The 20000-nt window shown below is 38.7% G+C and overlaps 1 protein-coding gene across 1 annotated transcript in view; it reads right to left on the bottom strand.

Annotated features, from left to right (window-relative positions):
- Positions 1 to 20000, bottom strand: part of LOC138041415 (protein timeless homolog) — a 72084-nt gene that overhangs the window by 49739 nt on the left and 2345 nt on the right. Inside the window, exons 3-11 of the mRNA XM_068887205.1 lie at positions 16226 to 16317; positions 13169 to 13233; positions 12852 to 12969; positions 12247 to 12309; positions 11872 to 11973; positions 11681 to 11721; positions 11117 to 11177; positions 9200 to 9253; positions 8536 to 8600 (exon numbers count right to left, since the gene is read on the bottom strand). Coding sequence (XP_068743306.1) covers positions 8536 to 8600; positions 9200 to 9253; positions 11117 to 11177; positions 11681 to 11721; positions 11872 to 11973; positions 12247 to 12309; positions 12852 to 12969; positions 13169 to 13233; positions 16226 to 16317 — 661 coding nt within the window. The remainder of the gene's footprint in view (positions 1 to 8535; positions 8601 to 9199; positions 9254 to 11116; positions 11178 to 11680; positions 11722 to 11871; positions 11974 to 12246; positions 12310 to 12851; positions 12970 to 13168; positions 13234 to 16225; positions 16318 to 20000) is intronic.

Below are 20000 nucleotides of genomic sequence, written 5' to 3'. Positions count from 1 at the left end.
CGCTATCATAAGCCAGACAGACATTGCCTTGCAATTGGCAGTACATGTGCAAGAACATGCACAAAAGTTAAACATTTTCTCAGGGAGCCTCTGGGCACAAGGCCACCACTATTAACTCCCTTTAAATTTTCTTTTACACATAAAAAATGAGCTACATGTACTGAGTCTCTTCCAAACAGCTTAAAGTGGAGAGCATCTTGTTGAATATGCATCAATAATGCACCAATGACATAATTGTATTAATAACATCAATATCAAGGAAACTCTTACGCCATAAGTAGCCAAGAAAATGTAAAGAAATTTCTGAACAAAACAGTTAGCTATCTGATTCGCCATGCCATTAGTTCACGTATAGCATTTGCATGGTACCTAGCAACATTCAGTACCACTTTGATTAGAACTTCCCAGTAACATTACAATAGTTATTATTATAATAGTTTATTGAGAACCCTTTTGCAGTAGAAAAACTGAATTAACAAGCTAGGATTTACAAGTGTAATAATACTAATTATAGAATTAACAACTAATAATTACAGTGAAAATAGTAGAATCATCAATTAAGAATACTAACTAAAATATCTAAACGTACTTCGTCCTACAAGTTATAGTGTTCTTAAAAAGATAGCATTTTTGCGAGTTACGCCTTAGATAATACTTAGGCTCATTCAAGAGTGGGCTAGGTAACAGATGATGTAAAGGATGGCCAGGAGACTTCATTTGAGTCTATCTAATTCACCTAACTGTAAGGCATGTGCATATGATTCAGCTTCAGGGTACAGTACATGTACTGTGCAAAAAGAATGCAAAGGAATTTAGACGAAATTCGCTTATTGTTCTCTCGAAATTTCGCCAAAATTTCAGGGGATGAGGTGTGACTTTTCGGCCGAATTTTCAAAGAAACTTCGCTGAGCCACACGAAAATTCGAACGCAGGACGAAAATTCACAAATCTAACGACGAAATTTCGGTTGGAGTTCGTAAGTACTGCCGGTTTACTACTATTAATTTTATACCTTCCAAGTTGTTTAGAGTAACAAAATTTAATTACAAAAAAGAAAAATATTCCAAGGAAAGAACCCAGGATATCAAACCCCTAAACTGGTCGAAAATGATTTTAATGGAAAACATTGTTTTAGTGCTCTTGTTAATATTTGATCATTGGTGTATATCGGCATGGCTTACGCCAATTCATCACGAATGACGACCGGCTGCCTAAAGAGTTGCAAGTGAAAGCACAACATCAGCATGGGAGCAAAGATGATTTGAACATCAGACTTCAGAATTTCCTAAGTTTGTTTCACTTGCTGGTTTTGCATTAAATTTTTTTATAATTCATATGCAAACGATGAGCGTTCAGATAATTAATAGACTTCATTTCTCCACTAATCACAGTATATTTCTTAAATTTGTTTTCCATGCGCAATCAAAATGCTGCAATTGCTATGATTACACATAACAATTTATTGCAAATGAAAGCGATGAAAAAATAAACCATTCTTAAATTTGTTCATACATTTGGTATCAAAATAGTACCGACATACGCTCCAATGCCTCACAAGTATGTATCAATTAAAATTGAAATTTGACAAGTTTAATAATGATACGTACAGTATGTGGAAAGAATACTTGCCTCTCTATGGGTGGCCATCATCCCCCAAAATACAAGAAATTGAGAGAGAAAACAGAAATGGTTTAGCGATGGTTTGTCGAACAAAGTAAGTGGTTTTGAAATGAAACTGTCCAAAAACAAAAGGTTATTGGTGTTCTTTTGTGAACCGGTTTAATCAAAATTGAAATGGTTTAGATTGTTTTGAACCGTTTCGACAACCATGTTACAACCGAACACACTAATTCAAATTGGTGTATTCAACTGAGAACAAATGATCTTGTGCCCTGTAGCAGATTGGGTTCCTCAAAGAAGGCACAATTCACATAATTGACAAATGACTTAACTCACCGGCAAATGGTTTAATCAAGTATCAAATGGTTTAAGACACAGGCAATTGATTCAGTCAAAGTCAAATGGACAAGAGAAGACTGAAATGGTTTAGTTAAAGAAGGAACGGTTCAACTAGTAGACGAACAACATAACTCACCAGAAAATGGTTTAATGGCCAGGAAAGTGATTCAGCGCAATGTCAAATGGACAAGACGAGACTGAAATGGTTTAGTTAAAGAACGAATGGTTCAATTAATCGAAGGACGACTTCACTCACCGGCCAATGGTTTAATCAAGTGTCAAATGGTTTAAAAGCCGGGCAAGTGATTCAGTGCAAGGTCAAATGGACAAGTCAAGACTGAAATGATTTAATTAGTCGATGGGGGCTCTCATGTAAATATCAGTAGTAAGCCCAATAAAACTTGGCACAAACCGGACAGGCTTTTTGTTCTCCAGGTGAAATTGTTTTCTTCCTTCTTTTTGCATGAAGTATTCCTTTTGTTTTTCGAGAGGAGGGCTAAATGTAAATGATTAATGATGTTCACAGCATGAAGATAAACAAGATAAGGTCCTATTTCCCAGTTCAGAGTTGTCTTCCCGATAGTTTTACTCTGTTTTTGTACATGAAATGGAAACTGTGTTGAAGTGGGGTTTTTGAAACTGTGTTGAAGTGGGGTTTTGTAAAGAACGTAGTCTCCTTTGCAGCTGTCTTCAGGATGTCACACAACAAGCTTTGTGTGACATCCTGACCATTGACTACAAGACTGACTAAAAAGAAGGGTCCTTAAGGTAGTTTCCTACAAAATGATGCACTATCCAGAATTTTGACAAACTTGGCACAATTGATATTCATACACAGGACACTAAAATAAGGCAACAAAAAGGTGGTGTCACCAAGCTTGTTTATGCGCTGCATGCCCTTTCTTCTGAGTACAAGAAAAAAAGCAAGGTGACACAAACACCAACCCAGTGTGGCCAACACATCACGCATGCACACAACCATTTCACCCAGTCAATTAGCAGCCATGGACAGCTGTTTCGGCCTTGCTAGGCCTCATCAGCATGGCACGGCTAACATACTGTACCAGGCGAGTGTCTTAGACACCCCTTTAAGTGGCAGCTCCACACAACAAATGTGGTAAGCTGGGTTGGGAACAGCACAGCCGTTCTCCCACGGCAAGCGTGTGGGAAGGTGGATCACCAGAAGAGACCACTGTGTCACAAGATTTTTATGTACAACAAAAAAACCAAGGTCACAGTAACACCAATCCGGTTGGTGTTTGAGTCACCACCTTGCTTGCATGCAGCACAAAAACAAGCACAATGACACCATCTTTTTATTGCCTTTTTTAGTGCCCTGTGTATGAATATTAATTATTGTGCCAAGTCTGACAAAAATCTGGATAGTACGTCATTTTAAAGGGGATTACCTTAAGGACCCTTCTTTTCAGTCACTCAGGTACAGTAGTCAATGGTCAGGATGTCACGCAAAGCTTGTTGTGTGACACCCGAAAGACGGCTGCCAAGGAGACTGTGTTCTTTACGAAACCCCACTTCGACACAGTTTCCATTTTATGTACAAAAACAGAGTAAACCTATCAAGAAGACAACTCTGAACTGGGAAATAAAACCTTATCTTGTTTATCTTCATGCTGTGGACATCATTAATCATGCAGTTACATTGTACATTTAGCCCTGCTCTCGAAAAACAAAAAGAATACTTCATGCAAAAAGAACGACGAAAACAATTTCACCAAAAGTACCCAATGCCTGTCAGGTTTGTGCCAAGATTTATCGGACTGACGACAGACTGATATTTACGTCAGACCCCCCGCAGACTAAATCACTTCGGTCTTGACTTGTCCATTTGACCTTGCACTGAATCACTTGCCCGGCTATTAAACCATTTGACACTTGATTAAACCATTGGCCGGTGAGTGAATTGTCGTCTGTCAATTAGCTGAACCATTCGTTCTTTAACTAAACCATTTCAGTCTTGTCTTGTCCATTTGACAAATTGCACTGAATCACTTGCCCGGTCATTAAACCATTTGCCGGTGAGTAAAGTCATTCATTGACTACTTGAACCGTTCCTTCTTTAACTGACCCATTTCAGTCTTCTCTTGTCCAGTTGACTTTGCACTGAATTGATTGCCTGTCTCTTAAACAGGGTTCGACATCTCCACCAGCCTGGTAGCCCGGGGCTAGTAAAAATTTTGTCAAGCTAGTAAAAAACCACGTTTAATAGCCCGCTAGCTAGTAGAAAAATGGAAATAAACTAGGTATGATTAGTTTTAGTTTGAAGTTCACAGTTGATTAAAAAAACAAGAAAGTTTAAAATGTAACGATAATACCAATAATTTTACAAAGAAAACATAAATCTATCATATTCTGGCGTCTTTTTTATCTTGCGTGTCGTTCGTAAACATCGCTAGTTCCCAGACTTAATGGTTAATGTCTTTCCCCAGTCTTCTCCCTACCAATGTTGTGTGCCTTGCACATCGCCTCGCACCATCGCTTCGCACTTGAAGCGATTGTGAAGATGGCGCGATTTTTGACAAATTACGAGGCGCCACCATGTAAAACGGGGAAAGCGGCCGAAACTGAAAGTACGAGTAGACAGGAAAGCAGTAAGATTTATGGGAGCACTCACAGAAAGAGAACTTTTAATCCATCGTGGAAAGCGAGCTTCCCATGGCTTGTGCACTGGCATTCTACGGTTAGCCTTCGCCGCGTGCACAAGTGAATGTGAAACGAACATTGTGTTAGCTTTTTCCTTAATAACACATTGTTATCACAATGGAAGACAAAATGCCAATAAGTTTAGAGTAAGGTTTGCGTGTTTGGGGTTGAAGTAGACTTCGAGGGAAATTGATCCGGGCTACCAAGTTTTGCTTCGGGCTAGTAAATTCTAGAAATTCACTAGTCCGGTGGCTAGTAATGCAGGTAGCCAGGTGTCGAACCCTGTTAAACCATTTGATATTTGATTAAACCATTTGCCGGTGAGTTGAGTCAGTTGTCAATTAGCTGAATCATGCCTTCTTTGAGTAAACCATTCAGCTACGGGGCACAAGATCATTTGTTGCCAGACATGATCATTTCACATTTCAGTCACGGATGGATTCTCAGTTGAACAAACCAATTTGAATTAGTCTGTTCCGTGTTAACATCGTCGTCTGAACAATTTCAAAAACAATCTAAACCATTTCAATTTTAAATAAGCCGCTTCACAAAAGAACACTCAACCTTTTGTTTTTCGACAGTTTCGTTTCAAAACCACTTATTTTGTTTGGCAAACCATCACTAAACCATTTCTTTTTTCTCTGTTCCATGTGTTTTTGGCGGCGATGGCTGCCCATACTTCTCACCAAAATGGCAATGATAAAACGAAGACAAATTTGCACAAGTTTGAATTTCAAGTCTCCAAATAAAATAAGGTCAGACTTAGACGAAAAAAGATACAAAAGAACCTTTTTTGGGGTGTCTAGAAAACGCAGACCTAGAAAACGCAGACCTAGAAGATAACTACCGTAGTTATTCGGTTATAAGGCGCACGGTTTTTTCAAGAAAAATCTGTCTTTGGGTGGCGAGTTAGTGCTAAAATTGGGGTGCGTCTTATAGCCAAGTATTTTTGCGCAACAAAATCTTAAGATCACAATTTGAGAAGAACTTGCAGTTTAAACAACACAAGAAAAGGACACTAGTTGTCAATTTAAAAAAAGAATAGCGCTTTTAGAGACCTTTAACACTAAACGACGTCAAGAGAAAAGTAAACAAACGGAAATTTGCATACATGCTTAATAGCACGTGCTCAGTAACGTGATACCCATGAAAACAACACAATCGGTTGAACCTTGTTTCGAGTTTGTCGATCGCATGAAAAGTTTCTTCTCTGAAAAAACAGTGTGGAGATAAAACATACCTTCTTCGTTTATCCAGCCTTTCTTGTGCACTGAAGGTTGCATCCTTGGTGGCGTGTTGATATTCAGCTGTCGAACACCTTTGAATATGACTTTCGGTGGGAGTTTATCGCCGTTCGCTTTCGCTTGACGTCTGAAGTCTGAACTCTGACTATTTATTACGTCGGAAGGTTCAAATAAAAGTGTATGCGTTGTATGTTATGATTTTCAGGTGTCAACTTTTAGCTTTTGTTTTTGCCTATAATTATCATTAAACGTGTGACTTTTTCACTTTGTTTACGTTAACAAAAAGAGTTCGCATGCCAATTGTGTAAGGATAGTTGTTCTCAAATTCATCACATCCTTTTGATAACTCTCAATTTTCGGGTGCGTCTTATAACCGAGTATTTTCGCGTAATTTTCAGTTTGAGAACTTAGCTTGATTAAATTGCAAAGTTTGGGGTGCGTCTTATAACCGAGTGCGCCTTACAACCGAATAACTACGGTACATGTATTTGGTGTTGGTAACATTACTTCATAACTTTTACTGAATTAAACAGTGTTTTGCAAAGTTATGTTTATGCCAAAAAAAACTTCAGTTAGCAGACCTAAGAGGAAATAAACTTCCTTCAGCAGTTATTATACAAAGAAGTGCTATTGCATCAGGCAGAATTGCATCATGAGTACATTTCCTTACTTTAACAGCACATTATTTAGAAATAACCAATGAAATAACGGCCAACCTAAAGGCAGCACACAAAACACTTATCAAGGAAGAATTCGGTCATTCATGTTCACTGTTTACATGTACAAACGCACACATTGCGTGAGTCGTCACATGCCGTCTGTTGTGCCTAGCAACTTTGTAAACTACAGGAACTTCATTTAATACTCAGTGAACTTGACGACACTTGGCAGTCTTACGGTAAGCAGTCTAACCAAGCCTTATGCTTCCACACGGCTTGGTTAGGTTTATACCGTCGGATTTATCATTTATCATTTTTTACCCATTAGTACCCATAACAGGTGCACCGTGTTACTGGCTAAAACAGGTGAAAATGTATTTTAGTCCAAAAAAGTTAAACGTTGTAGCAAGCACGAGTAAGGCGATGCTATGGGTTCTAGCATAAAATTTATGCTGTATTTATGCTGTACTACATGTATAACTGAAAAATGGCAGAAAACCAACCAGTGTATGTATGTCTGTATACAATGTAGCTACATTATTCCCATGATTTCCCTATGATTATCAGGATATTATCACCCTTTACCCAAGATACAGTAATAAAAGCAAAGATTGCCTAGGTCTGCATTTTCCAGGTCAGCATTTTCTAGGTATGACTGTGTTTTCTAGGTCTGTGTTTTCTAGGTCTGCGTTTTCTTGGTCTGCGTTTTCTAGACACTCCTTTTTCGAAACCAAAAATACATTTGTCATGTACACATACAGTATAAAAGCCTGGATAACAAGTGTTTCATTGGTTGGATAATACAGCTGTCGCTTACACTGTACTGTAGATTATGTAGAGTGCCCTTTTTTGAACTCGCTCTGTGGCATCACAAAGGTAGGCGGGAATGGCCAGCCAAACTGGGACAGCATACTCTAGGACTGGGTGCACCTTACTTAGATATAATTATCTTCAGGATGTTGGCTTGGCACACCGCGCTCTACGCAGTACTCTAAGCGAATATATTTACAGGCTTTCTTAGTGATGTACTCGACATAACTATTCCACTTAAGGTCTTTGTCCATAATAAACCCTAAGATCTTATACATGTAGGTGTTAACACACTCAATAACATTACCACCAATTATTATAGGGTTTATGGGACAGTTGGCATTGTGTAAAAAATTTAGTGATATGTCCAGGTTTGACCCTAATTAGATGCACACGGATTTCAATAAGCATCACGAAGTGTCCCCTTGCTCTTCTAGCCAACTTCAACATCACTTGTGTCTCAGAATACAGACAATTTATGTCACAAAGTGTCCCCAAAATGCTGCTCTTTAAGTGAAGACTAACTGCTGCATTTACCCAAAGCCAAAAATAACACTAACCTTTACCCTTACCTTTTGTTGAAAATAGGTAGCAAATGCTTGGACTTAAAGGGACACTTTGTGTTGGATGTCAAAATTGGGCGTGCATCTAATTAGGGTCCAACCTGGACATAAGTGAAAATTTAAATGCATTCCTTTACACTTAGTTGGATTGAGTCTCAAATTATGAGTCATGGCAAAATTATGAATGTCTGACGCTGCAATATTAAGTAAACTAGTAGACTTCCTTGTAATTATTTCGAGAGCACTGGTATCATCAACATATTTGATGCCAAGCTGCCAATCAGGCAGCAATTTATTAGCCATCACTGTAAAGAGGATCACACCCAATTTGGTCCCTTGGGGCACTCCTCCTTTTAGTGTTAACCAATCTGACAGACTTACTCCGATTCTAACTGCCTGCTTCCGCTTTAGTAAGTAATGTCTTTATTTTACGAGGGTAACACTAAATAGCACAGCTAATAAACTTGTGGCCCTCACAATTGTCAAGAACGCCGTAATCCAAGCTAGGAGCGCTGGATGAACTTCCTGATTGGCGAGTTCCTGCATCATGTTTGTGAACATTATGGCCGTGAGATACATGTACAATTTTGTAAGTGATGACAAGGGACCTTCCATCAAATAATACGTACACCACTGTACCTTTTATCATCTTTCTTTTCAGTTGTGGATCTTCCTTGACCTGCTTTAGCTAAACTCTCCGGATTCTGAAAAAAAAAATTGAAAATGTCATGGATAAAACCCACTAGTAAAAATATTAATTAGGTAGGCACATGTATATTACACATGTATCTCTCTGTAATTTTGGATACAATTAAGTTGATGTGTCATTGTACCGGTATATTAATTATCACAGTAATAGTCTGAATGCTCTAATTACCAGTATTAAAGAATGGAAATTCTGCACCCTACAGCACGCCGTTAACATCCTGAATTTCAGAGGTTGCTATATTGCTAATATCATTATTGTGATTAGCAAGTACTGGTAAATTTGTCTGGCATTGCATGGCCAGAGTAAGATCTAGAAGTTTCAATCTCGGCTGGGGAAGGCTTAAATAACTTTTAAGTTATAAGGTATTAAAATACCTCTACAACATCACACATTCATATTTCATGTAAGAAACAGCTGAGTAACAATAACTTTCCATCCACACCAAATACAATCAATACATTCAAATAATAATAATTATTATTTTTTGGAAACTACACATGTGATATTGCCTGAATGAATCTTCAAGATCTGTATATAGATGAACAATATTATTTTTAAAAAGCCATAGCATTAATCAAAAGCAAACCAACAAACCTGTTCCCTAAACATCAATGAAACAATTTCCAATATATGCATACTCCATCTCTGCTGTAATAAACAAAAGTTATAATATCCATCACAAATCTGTTTCAGTGAGTGATGTTGGCATCAGCTAGCAAATCAACACAGCAGATTATTCGAAAACTCAACACACTTTCAATCTTAACAAGCTCTCAAGATGGCTGCCAGATTAAGACACCACAATGCTTTGGACACCAAGGATGCTGCCTAACGGTCGCCCGGGGCGCCTTACTTGCAAGCGCGGGCAACCAAGTTCTGAACAAGTAGCCCAAACGGGAGCCTAACTTATCACAAGGTGATTCATCCTTACTTTCTTGCTGGAGATTAAACTATGAAAAAAGCTGTATGGTTGGAGAGACGGCAGCCAAGCAAATTCCACAAATAAACGACTCTTTGACTTGAAACTATGCTAACATTAACATAACATTGCTGAGGGCTTTCGCAGCGTTACCTCCTGGTAGAGCACGGAGACTGGGTTGCAATGTGATTCCCAAATATGGGAAACCAACCTGATCATACGTTCCCTCTGTTTTTATTAATATTTACATACGTAAGGGCAGTTAAACTTGTGGAAAGTTACACGACAAAGGAATTAATTAATGTTCATCCCATCGGCTTTCAAGAGCCTACTAGTAAAACGTGGTATAATATTATTTGTAATGTGATTTCTTAACCTTGAATGCTGAAAGAAAAAAATTTCATGTTTTGGTGATGTCTGCACCATAGTACATACCAAACATTTTAACGTGCCACATGTGCAAATCTCCTTTTTCCCGCATTAATTGCTTTTTTTTGCCCGGTAACACCAATGGAGCTCTCGCAACAAGTAAGCAATACCTTTTTTTTTTCTCATGTTGTCATTCAGAAGTCGAGTAAAGGTGGAATTACCTAGCCTGCAGTGCAGGCGGATTTTGGCGGGGGCGAGTGGATATATATTTCCATCGGATGTTCAGGCCGCCATCTTGAAATAGAAAAACAGTGGAGAGTTGGGGCGAGGTAAAAAGTTTACCAAGCGTGTTCCTTCCCCGCCCCCACCCCCTCCGACAGTTTGTCATTCTCGCCCCAATTCTCCCAGTCTGCAGCGAATCCAAAATGGCGGCAAGACACTCGAAAGATCGAAAGATGAAAACCACCAAAACCGCCTGCACTGCAGGCTAGGAATTACCTAGTCATTTCAGTGATATAACTAAACATGCATTTCCGTGATACGATGACGGATCGCGGAAGGTTCTTCCCTAACTCCAAATACCTGGATCTTTATGCACTTAAGACGTGCGAGCGAAAAAATAACAAACAAGCAAACCATGCACTTTTACTATTCTGACATGAAATGTTGAAAGGCTAAACTATGAATTGAATTAAAATAGCTGAAATAGCTTGATGCCAAATAAACTAAAATAGCTTTATCCGTCATTTCGAAGATTCAAGGAGCTGTACGTCACAAGATTTCCTGGCTCAGTCTCTTGTTCCATGTGATGCTCCACCAGCTAGACTTGACCACTTGTAAAGTAATTGGAGATGGAAATTGCTTGTACCACGACATTTCCGGGTCTTTGGTTAATTAATTAATTCTGGGCTCCTGAAAAAATCACTTGGGCTACTAACTTTTAATGTTGGATGCCCGAAGGGCTCCCAGAAAATTTCTTAGGCAGTACCCTTAGACACTACAGGCTATCTAAAAGTGAAGGATAATGCAATTTAAATAAATCTAAAATTATAAGTACAAATGGCTTCCAGACTCTGATACTACACATATACCACAACCAAGCATTAATGGAAAAAATGGAAAATTTAATTGCAGCTAATTCTTAATTCATCCCTGTCTGATATATTTAATTTACACGTATGACAACTCATGTGTTACAGTTACAATTTCAATAATTAATTTACCTCATCTGGTGAACTTGCAATGAAGAGCAAGAGATCATCTATGCCATTAGTATGTAGATTCCTACATGTAATTGTATGATTAAACAAAAGGACTGTTAACTGTTACAGTAAGTAATAAAGAATGTATGTACATGTACGTATAAAATAATAAATACAGGGACTTTCAGCCCATCTCAGAGATCAGTCTTAAGTCAAAAATAACATATTAAATGGATCCCTACTGTAAGTGGCAGATGGGGTGACCCGAAAACACTGACCCCTGGTCTGTGGACCTCCCAAGGATCGGATCCATGGACTGCCTTACGGACCAGTCCACAGACTACTCCTACGGTACCCCTCTGTGGACCACCCCAAAACAAACTAAAGATTTGAGTCACTGGTTGTCTGGATAGACCACTCGTGTCGGCAAAATCTCAACTGTTACCAATAAACATTCTATGTTGTTTTCGGGTGGTCAAAAGAGGGGGTCTGTAGGAGTAGTGGAAATGTACATTGTAGGTACATGTATCCTGCCTTTATAACTCTAAAGGTATCTTGAAAAGAGGTGAATACCATAAGGCTTACCATATAACCTGATCATGAATGCTAGCATCATCATCTGTTCTCTAATTTGAATGTTAAAAAAAAGTTAATAATTAACAGTATTAACTGAACCACTAGCTGTTTTCTCACTAAATTGAAAACACATCCATTTAATAACATTATATATAAGCTATATGTCTGCCCTTCGAACATCCTCAAAGCAATGTAATTACCTTCTCTGCTTGTTTATTTGCTGGTATGTGAAGAATGTTTCTTATGAGCAACAGGATTCTTTCAATCAAAAGTGAGTCTTCTTCGAGTCTTTCATCCCATTCCTAGGAAAGATTGATAAAAAGTAATAAATATGTTATTGGATGCTACAATCTGCTACTGCAAAATAATTTGTTTTTCAAAAAACCAACGTTTCAAACAAAATTCTAATTTTCACTCAACAAGGCCCTTTGATTAGAATGTCTCATTGTAAAAACTTAAGATGATTATACGAAACCAAATCACTTCAACTAAGTCCCGTATTTCAAGGTACCATACATAATCGACACTTTACTCTACTACACTGTAGAAGGGGCAATAAAGTCAAAGTTTTATACCATTTGAAGTAACCTTCCAAGTTCTCTTCCAATAACTGACATTACTTCTTTTTCTGTGAATGCCTATTTACGAAAGAAGAAAAGTAAGCGAATCAGCTAGGGACAGTCTACCATGTATCTCTGGCCTTAGAAATCGGTTAAGTTCCTGGATGATGCCTATTCACTCTCTCTGTATTGGAAGTAGATGAAGCAGCGGGAGGGTACTGTATATGTAGTTTCCATCTTAAACCCTTTCCCTCTTAAAACAACCTCTTATAGATTTTAATCTGTGTGATGCCAGACCATTTTACTCATCAATATACAGGAAAACCCTTGGGGGCAAAACAGTTTACAACATGCGGGTCCCCTCTAAACCTTTGAGCCCAATAAGAGGGCCACTTACAGATTTTTCTTTGTCTAACACCAGGCCCCAGTTGTTCAAAGGGTGGATAGCGCTATCCACTAGATAAATCACTATCAACTGGATAACTCAATCAGTTTTTCTAGTGTTTATCCACCAAATAGTGATTTTCCCGTGGATAGCGTTATCAACCTTTTGAACAACTGAGGCATGATCCTTTTAATTGTAAGGGGGGATCTCTTACAGGTGGAAGGTTTAGATATACCTCTTTGTAGGATTGTAACTGTGTGACAAGGTCCAAATAATAATGCTGGCCAGTTCTGTCTTCGGGGATATTGTTTCCAAAGCATAGCACTGCAGGTTGAGTCAAGTTTACCATGAGCCTACATTTGGCAAAAGGAAAGAAAACTTGGTGTTTTAAAAAACCTTAACACTTTATCTGTACCTATAAAATCATTACAAAAATGCAGTTTATTTGTTCTTTTTTTTGTAAATGATCAGGTCTATAGTACTTTTAAAAAACTGCAACTGTTTTCCTAAAAAATCATTGTGTCAGTTTCATTTTATCAATATTGTCAATACCTTATAACCATGTCAAAAATATCTTTCTCCTTTGATGAACAACTTTTCAAAATAGCCACAAGATCCTGCAACAACATAATTATTGAAACAATTTCCACTGTTTAACAATTACACCATACCATATGTACAATACTTCTTTGAACATTATCTGGCTGAAGAAAAATAGAAAGAAAGCACAGTGAACATTCTAAGGTAGAAAATGACATAATGCAGATGTAGAACTTTAATTGCCTCCATCACAAACAAATTGTGCTGCATGGTGGATAGTCATCAACAGAACTGCTCATGATTGAATAATTTCTAGTACATATATAATCGTATTTACATTTTTTTATTTCTTAATTTTGCCACCATGTGGCCAATGTGAGAGATCTTTCATTTAACGCAGTTATGTATTCATTTCAAGGGGTTAACAACAGGAACCAGTGGTTTCAATAAGTACACCGACAGCCGACGAAAAGTGTCGGCTTAACTTACAATGACAACATGAAGTTGTCTCAAGATGATCACTCAATTTTCCTTTTGAAACGTGGCATTTGGGAGCATTCTTCTAAATGTGGTATGCCCCCTGACACTAGAGAAAAGGGGCCCTTTAGGCCCCTTGTTCATACGTGTAGTAACATGAAGTTACAGTTAAGCCCCTGACAGAGCAGGTGACAAGTAAAGAATGGAAGGGACACCATTATAAAACCTTGTTGTGTTTTGGAAATTTATTCTTCTCTTGTGCTAAAGCAGATTTAATATGGTGTCAGAAGTGGGATCTTTCTACTAGCCAAAGGCATCACTACAATTGGAACAACTGGATAGGCAGATCAAATAGACGAAGTATGGCACATGTGGGTTAAACATGAGGGCAGACATGCGCTCTTTGTTTTCCCGTGCTTGTGTGCTACAGTACCGCTCAGAAATACGTTAACCAAAATATGCGCACAATACGCATATATCTGTACGCGTATGTGCGTATACCTATACGCGTATGTGCGTATATCCATACGCGTATGTGCGTATAACCATACACGTATGTGCGTATACCGATATACGCGTCTGCCTCATTAGCTTGCTTATTGTTTTGCTTATTGTTATAAGCTTGAAAGCACTAAAATGGTACACGACTACGAACTACATGACAAAGACGCACTTCCACAAACAGCTGTCGCGTTCGGAATATGACGAACCGACGCACGGTTGTTTATTTCATCGATAAACATACAGTTCAGGTTCAGAGTTATTTTGTTCCACACTATCAAAAGAGAGAATTAATAATATACAAAAGGCACACCATCAATAAACATGCAATTCTCGGAAAATCTTCGAGTTTACCTCCCCGAATTCGACGGAAGTTCTGCTCCTATTTGAAAGGTGTTGCATTACCTGTCACGATTTCCTCAGCTCTTGATGTGAGTCGTATGCAAATTTTGATAGATCGTTGTTTGGGCATTCCCTTCTACTTTAATTTGCTATCAGTTTAAAACCAGCAGTATCAAAATGATACGATACTAAAGAAATTCCCATTTATGAGTTGGTCGCTTCTCTTCATAAAAAGTTTTTAATTGAACGGAAAGGTAAAATGGAAATGAATTGTTGATTTATCTTTCGATTGGATCAATTTCACACCCGTGAATATTATTTTTCACTCCCAATTTCACCGCGTGAATTTTAACCCTTAATTTCACGACGTGAAAGTTTTTCCCGATCATTCACGGCATGAATAGTTTCATGCCAAGAGTGAAAGTTTCTTATCGTAGAGTGATTACGGCGTATTCACGCCATGAAAATTGAAATTCACGCACCGGGGCAATGAAAAAAATTTGCCGGTTTTCAATGAATCCATAAGGCCCTTTTTGCGTAAAGGGTCGCAAACGATACACGCATTTGAATGCCAAACTTAAGACAAATTTTTGTTTCCCTTCTGATTCATAAACATTGAATTACTTTTGCTTGTTATCCAAAAAATTCACGACGGGAAGCGACCCGCGCGTTTGTAACATGATAGCTTTTGCAGTATGTAAATTTTCTGTTATCGGCTCGTGGCTTTGTTCCGATCCAAAAGTTCTTTGTTCTACTCAACAATGCAACACAAAGGAAATTTATGGTACTGAATAACAAAGGAAAATCAAACGCGCATGAATATACGCGTCTGTGCGTATAAGTATACGCGTCTGTGCGTATAAGTATATGCGTATGTGCGCATAAGCATACGTGTATATGCGTATACACTGTGTATGCGCAGTTAACGTATATCTGAGCGGTACTGTATAGGGCGTAACTGTGACATTGTGGTTGTGTAGCAGAAAAAAGTGTTTGGGGAGAGTTTTGAGCAGTTGCTTCGATCCGTTTCCTTCTCTCCATCTTTCCCACTATTTTTTTTTTTATCAGCGTCACAGTTCCCTTTCTCCCATGCTGCCTTGGGGCTCATGACAGGTGTATGACAACCGCAGATGACAGACTGTAGACTGCCTACAAATAGCACTGATAAACAGTAATTAAGTTCAAGCAACTATTTCAAGAAGCACTGATAAACAGTATTTAAGTCTAAGCACCCAATTAAAAATGGTTAGCTTTTGATAACTGTGATTTAGGGTTAGTCTGCAGTCTGCAATCGTCAGAAACCAGCTCACGACTGGGTTGCCAGGATTTCCCAGCCATGAAAAAAGTCTCCATCAAGGCACTGCCTGCCTGTCTCAGGCACCTAAATTCTACTTAGCAGCAGAGTTGCTACATGTAAGACAAGGATTTCAAGAACTCCTGCCCTATTACACAGGTGGCCACTTGATACAGAATTGCAAAACTAATAAATCCATTCCCTCTTAAAGCTGACACTTAGATTTTGCTGTCTTGGTTTGGGCAGAGTAGACCTCACGACCTCCCGCATGGCAGCCCGGTGCTCAACCAACTGTGCCATTTCAAACAAAAAATATTATACTGTAAAGGCAGGAATTTCATGATGGCTACAGAAATTATCATAGATAGACAAACATGAGAGGTCTAAACAGGAACATGAGCCACTTAAATGCAGCACATTTAATTATAGAATTAACAAGCAACAGTGAGACATACATTTTGCAGGACTTCAGAATAGCCAAGCTGACGTCTGATCTCACATGTGGTGTCATCACGACGTAGAAATCTGACCAGGTCCTTGAGACTCTCTGTAAGTATGGTACATGTGAGAAAAATTAGAATGTGAAAGAACTGTGCTTGATCCACTTTAAGCTGGAACTAACACCAAACCAGTGAAATTCTCACCTTAAAAACACCAGCAACCGATCAATTAGGGATGTCCCCTTATATTTGCCAAATTTGAGCTTCATCTTTCGAAAATTCACCCAGAAACGCTATCCTGAAAATCATAATAAAGTTTTTTCAATATGATTGGTGCTCAACTGTCAACGGCCGCAATATGATGATTGGTGGATTTGAATCAACGTGCATACCTCAGACGCCTTTGGTCCAGAATTTTGCACTGATCCTATTGAAAAAACTTTATTATGGATTTCACGATAGCCTTTCTTGGTGAATTTCGAAAAACGAAGCTCAAATTTGGCAAAGGTACGGGGGCATCCCTAATCGGGGCGTTACTAAACACAGGAATGGAACGGAATATACCGGAATAAACCGGAATATGCCGGAATGAGGCGGAATGACACCGGAATGAAACGGAATGAACAAGAATGGTACCGGAATATACCGAAACGAGCCGGAATGACACCGGAATGAGGCGGAATGACACAAATAAAGCGGAATAAACCGGAATATGCCGGAACAAGGCGGAATGACTCTGGAATAAAACAGAATGACACCGGAATGAGACGGAATAAACAAGAATGGTACCGGAATATACCGGAACGAGGCGGAATGACAACAGAATAAGGCAGAATAAACCAGAAGGACGCCAGAATCAAACTGATTAGCGTGGACCGGAATGACAAGGAACAAAAAGTAATTTTTATCAGTCTAGACTGTGGAGGAATAATTGTTGCAGAAGAGAGAGAATGAATGAACCTGGAAATTACAAAAGTTGGTGTGTTAGTTAGCGCCGACCGATTTTCGGTTGTTTCAGTAAGCTTTTGTTGTGTCACGTGATTCCCTAAGGGAATGGCATGTGTTTTTGCCTTTTGTAACCTTTGGAACACTTCGATTACGAAAAAAAAATTGACAGGTATATCTGTCGCTGAATGAATAATTATTTGTTGTGGAAGTAATATTTTCTTCGTGAACAAATGCAGTAGCAAGAGAAACAATGTTATTCTACTTGTTTTTGTCTATGGATCTCGGAGGCGGCTTTCACTGTGCGAGTCAGAAAACCCGTGAACATTTTTACTTCATTCTGACTGGTCAGTTGTCTATTGACCAATCACAATCAAATTCAGCGAGCCACAAACTAATTACCGTTGCTGCTTGCCTGCTTCCCATGACCCACACGTGATGCAGATATACGGAAATGGATTCGCGCAAACGGGCGGAAGACTCTTTTTCTCTTCCCGATTGTTGGCAATAATGCCATCGAGCCTGAACGCAGTGTTTCCTTGTTTGAAGAAAGAAGTCAGAAGCACAGAAAAAGGATCGATCGTTGATAATATATTTACATGAAGAATTGTGAGAACATATTGAGACTCGTTCCAAGGCTTGTTACTTCCCCTTTAATGTATTTTTTTTCAGTCAGTCTCTCTCTTCTGCAACAATTATTCTTCCACAGTCTAGACTGATAAAAACTACTTTTTGTTCCTTGTCATTCCGGTCCACGCTAATCAGTTTGATTCTGGCGTCCTTCTGGTTTATTCTGCCTTATTCTGTTGTCATTCCGCCTCGTTCCGGTATATTCCGGTACCATTCTTGTTTATTCCGTCTCATTCCGGTGTCATTCTGTTTTATTCCAGAGTCATTCCGCCTTGTTCCGGCATATTCCGGTTTATTCCGCTTTATTTGTGTCATTCCGCCTCATTCCGGTGTCATTCCGGCTCGTTTCGGTATATTCCGGTACCATTCTTGTTCATTCCGTTTCATTCCGTTTCATTCCGGTGTCATTCCGCCTCATTCCGGCATATTCCGGTTTATTCCGGTATATTCCGTTCCGTTCCTGTGTTTAGTAACGCCCTCCCTAATCGATCGAATGCTGGTGTTTTTAAGGCGAGAATTTCACTGGTTTGGTGTCAGTTCCAACTTAAAGTGGACTAGGTCACGCACTGGCGGCTGATTGCTGCCTGCCTTGTCTCCTTGGTTGTAGTTCTAACCACTGAGGTCAAATATTCATTTCGCAAAACAGTGCTTAAAACAGCACGGGGCTGTGAAAAAAACATGACACATCACTCAGTTAACACTATCTTCAAACTTTTATTGAATCATTTGCTTTGAATTCTGCATATTGGAGCAAATTATAGCCACTGTATTGTTCATCTGTACTTCTTCCATAAATAACAAACATCCCTGGGCCCCCACTAAAAGAGGGGATAAGAAAGTCAAATTCAAGGATAGGAATATTATTTGTTCAAAATTCTTTTTATCTAGAAACGCAGCGTACATTTATCATTGCATTCTAATTGGCCAAGCAATGTAGATTGAAAAGTTACAACTGCTTGATCTTTACTTCCTGCCTTGATGAAAGTGCATCAGACTCAAATAGTTTTCTTTGTTGAATTAGTGTCTCTCCATTTTTGATGAGGTTGTACAAAAAGCAAGCTTTCAAGCCATGGGAGCCATGCAAGTCAACATGCGATTCACGTAGTTATTGAAAGCTAACCGTTTTAAAATGGGTGCTTAGACTTACATACTGTTTATCTGTGCTATTTGAATGGGTACTTCGACTTACATGAGCCAACTTGCATGACTCGCACGGCTCACTGGCTCGCAGTTTGTCAAGACTCTTTTTACAAGTGCATTTTTGGCATTTTCTCAAAATTTTGCTCTTCCTCTTGATTCACTAAAAGAGTAGACAGGACTGGCCAATCTCATGGAGAAATTAAATCATGAGTTATGTTTGCTGGTATTCATGGCGGGGAGAGTAATTAATTGTTACCAAGAAAACTGTAGGACATGTAACTGCCAAGATCCTAAGGTTGCGTCATAGTCAGAAACTTAACAATTACAGGGGTAGCAACATGCAAGGCGATAGACAATTCGAACTCAGTTTGCAGAATGATTAAAAACACATTTAATCACAGTTCAAGGTTCAAGAGACACACTAGTAGAGACGGTGATGACAAGAGATAAATTACGGTAGCAAACAGTTCCCAAAATAACTGATGAAGTACATGTAGACTTGAAGGTAGCAAAGTTTGTAGATGTGGTACAAATGACTAGAACAAAGTAGTGTAGTGTACTGTAGTGTATAGTATATGTAGGTTCGAGTTCTGAAAACGATAATTAAATACAATACAGCTAAGATAATCCATTAGCTACATAGGCATAAAACAGACATAATTGGTACTTAACCAGCTGACTAAAAAAGGCAGTTTTTAGAAAGACTAATAGACATAACCAACACCTCATAGCATAAAAAGAATGCTGAGAACATTTCATCCAAAGTACCAGAATAGTAGAAACAACAGAACTAAAACTACATGTACTAGCACTGAACGTATCTTGATCACGATAACAATAATTTGGTAAAGATCAGACAGTAAAAGATAAAGAACTTACTTTGGTGACGACTCACACAGATGATAGCAGAGAGTATAACTCAATGATAGTCAAATAGTAGCCTGTAGCTGATTGATCCTCTGATTGTAGCAGTTGCAGAATAACTAACGATTACGGTTGTTACGAGTCGTTTTTTTATATGCGTGCATGTGTGATTTGCATAGGGCGTTCCTTGAAACGTGTAAACTACATTTTA

The sequence above is a fragment of the Montipora capricornis genome, chromosome 1 (assembly GCF_036669925.1).
Source record: "Montipora capricornis isolate CH-2021 chromosome 1, ASM3666992v2, whole genome shotgun sequence".
In the NCBI taxonomy this organism is placed as follows: domain Eukaryota; kingdom Metazoa; phylum Cnidaria; class Anthozoa; order Scleractinia; family Acroporidae; genus Montipora; species Montipora capricornis.
The sequence above is the reverse complement of the archived record's forward strand: the minus strand, read 5'-3'. Positions and strand labels throughout refer to the sequence as shown.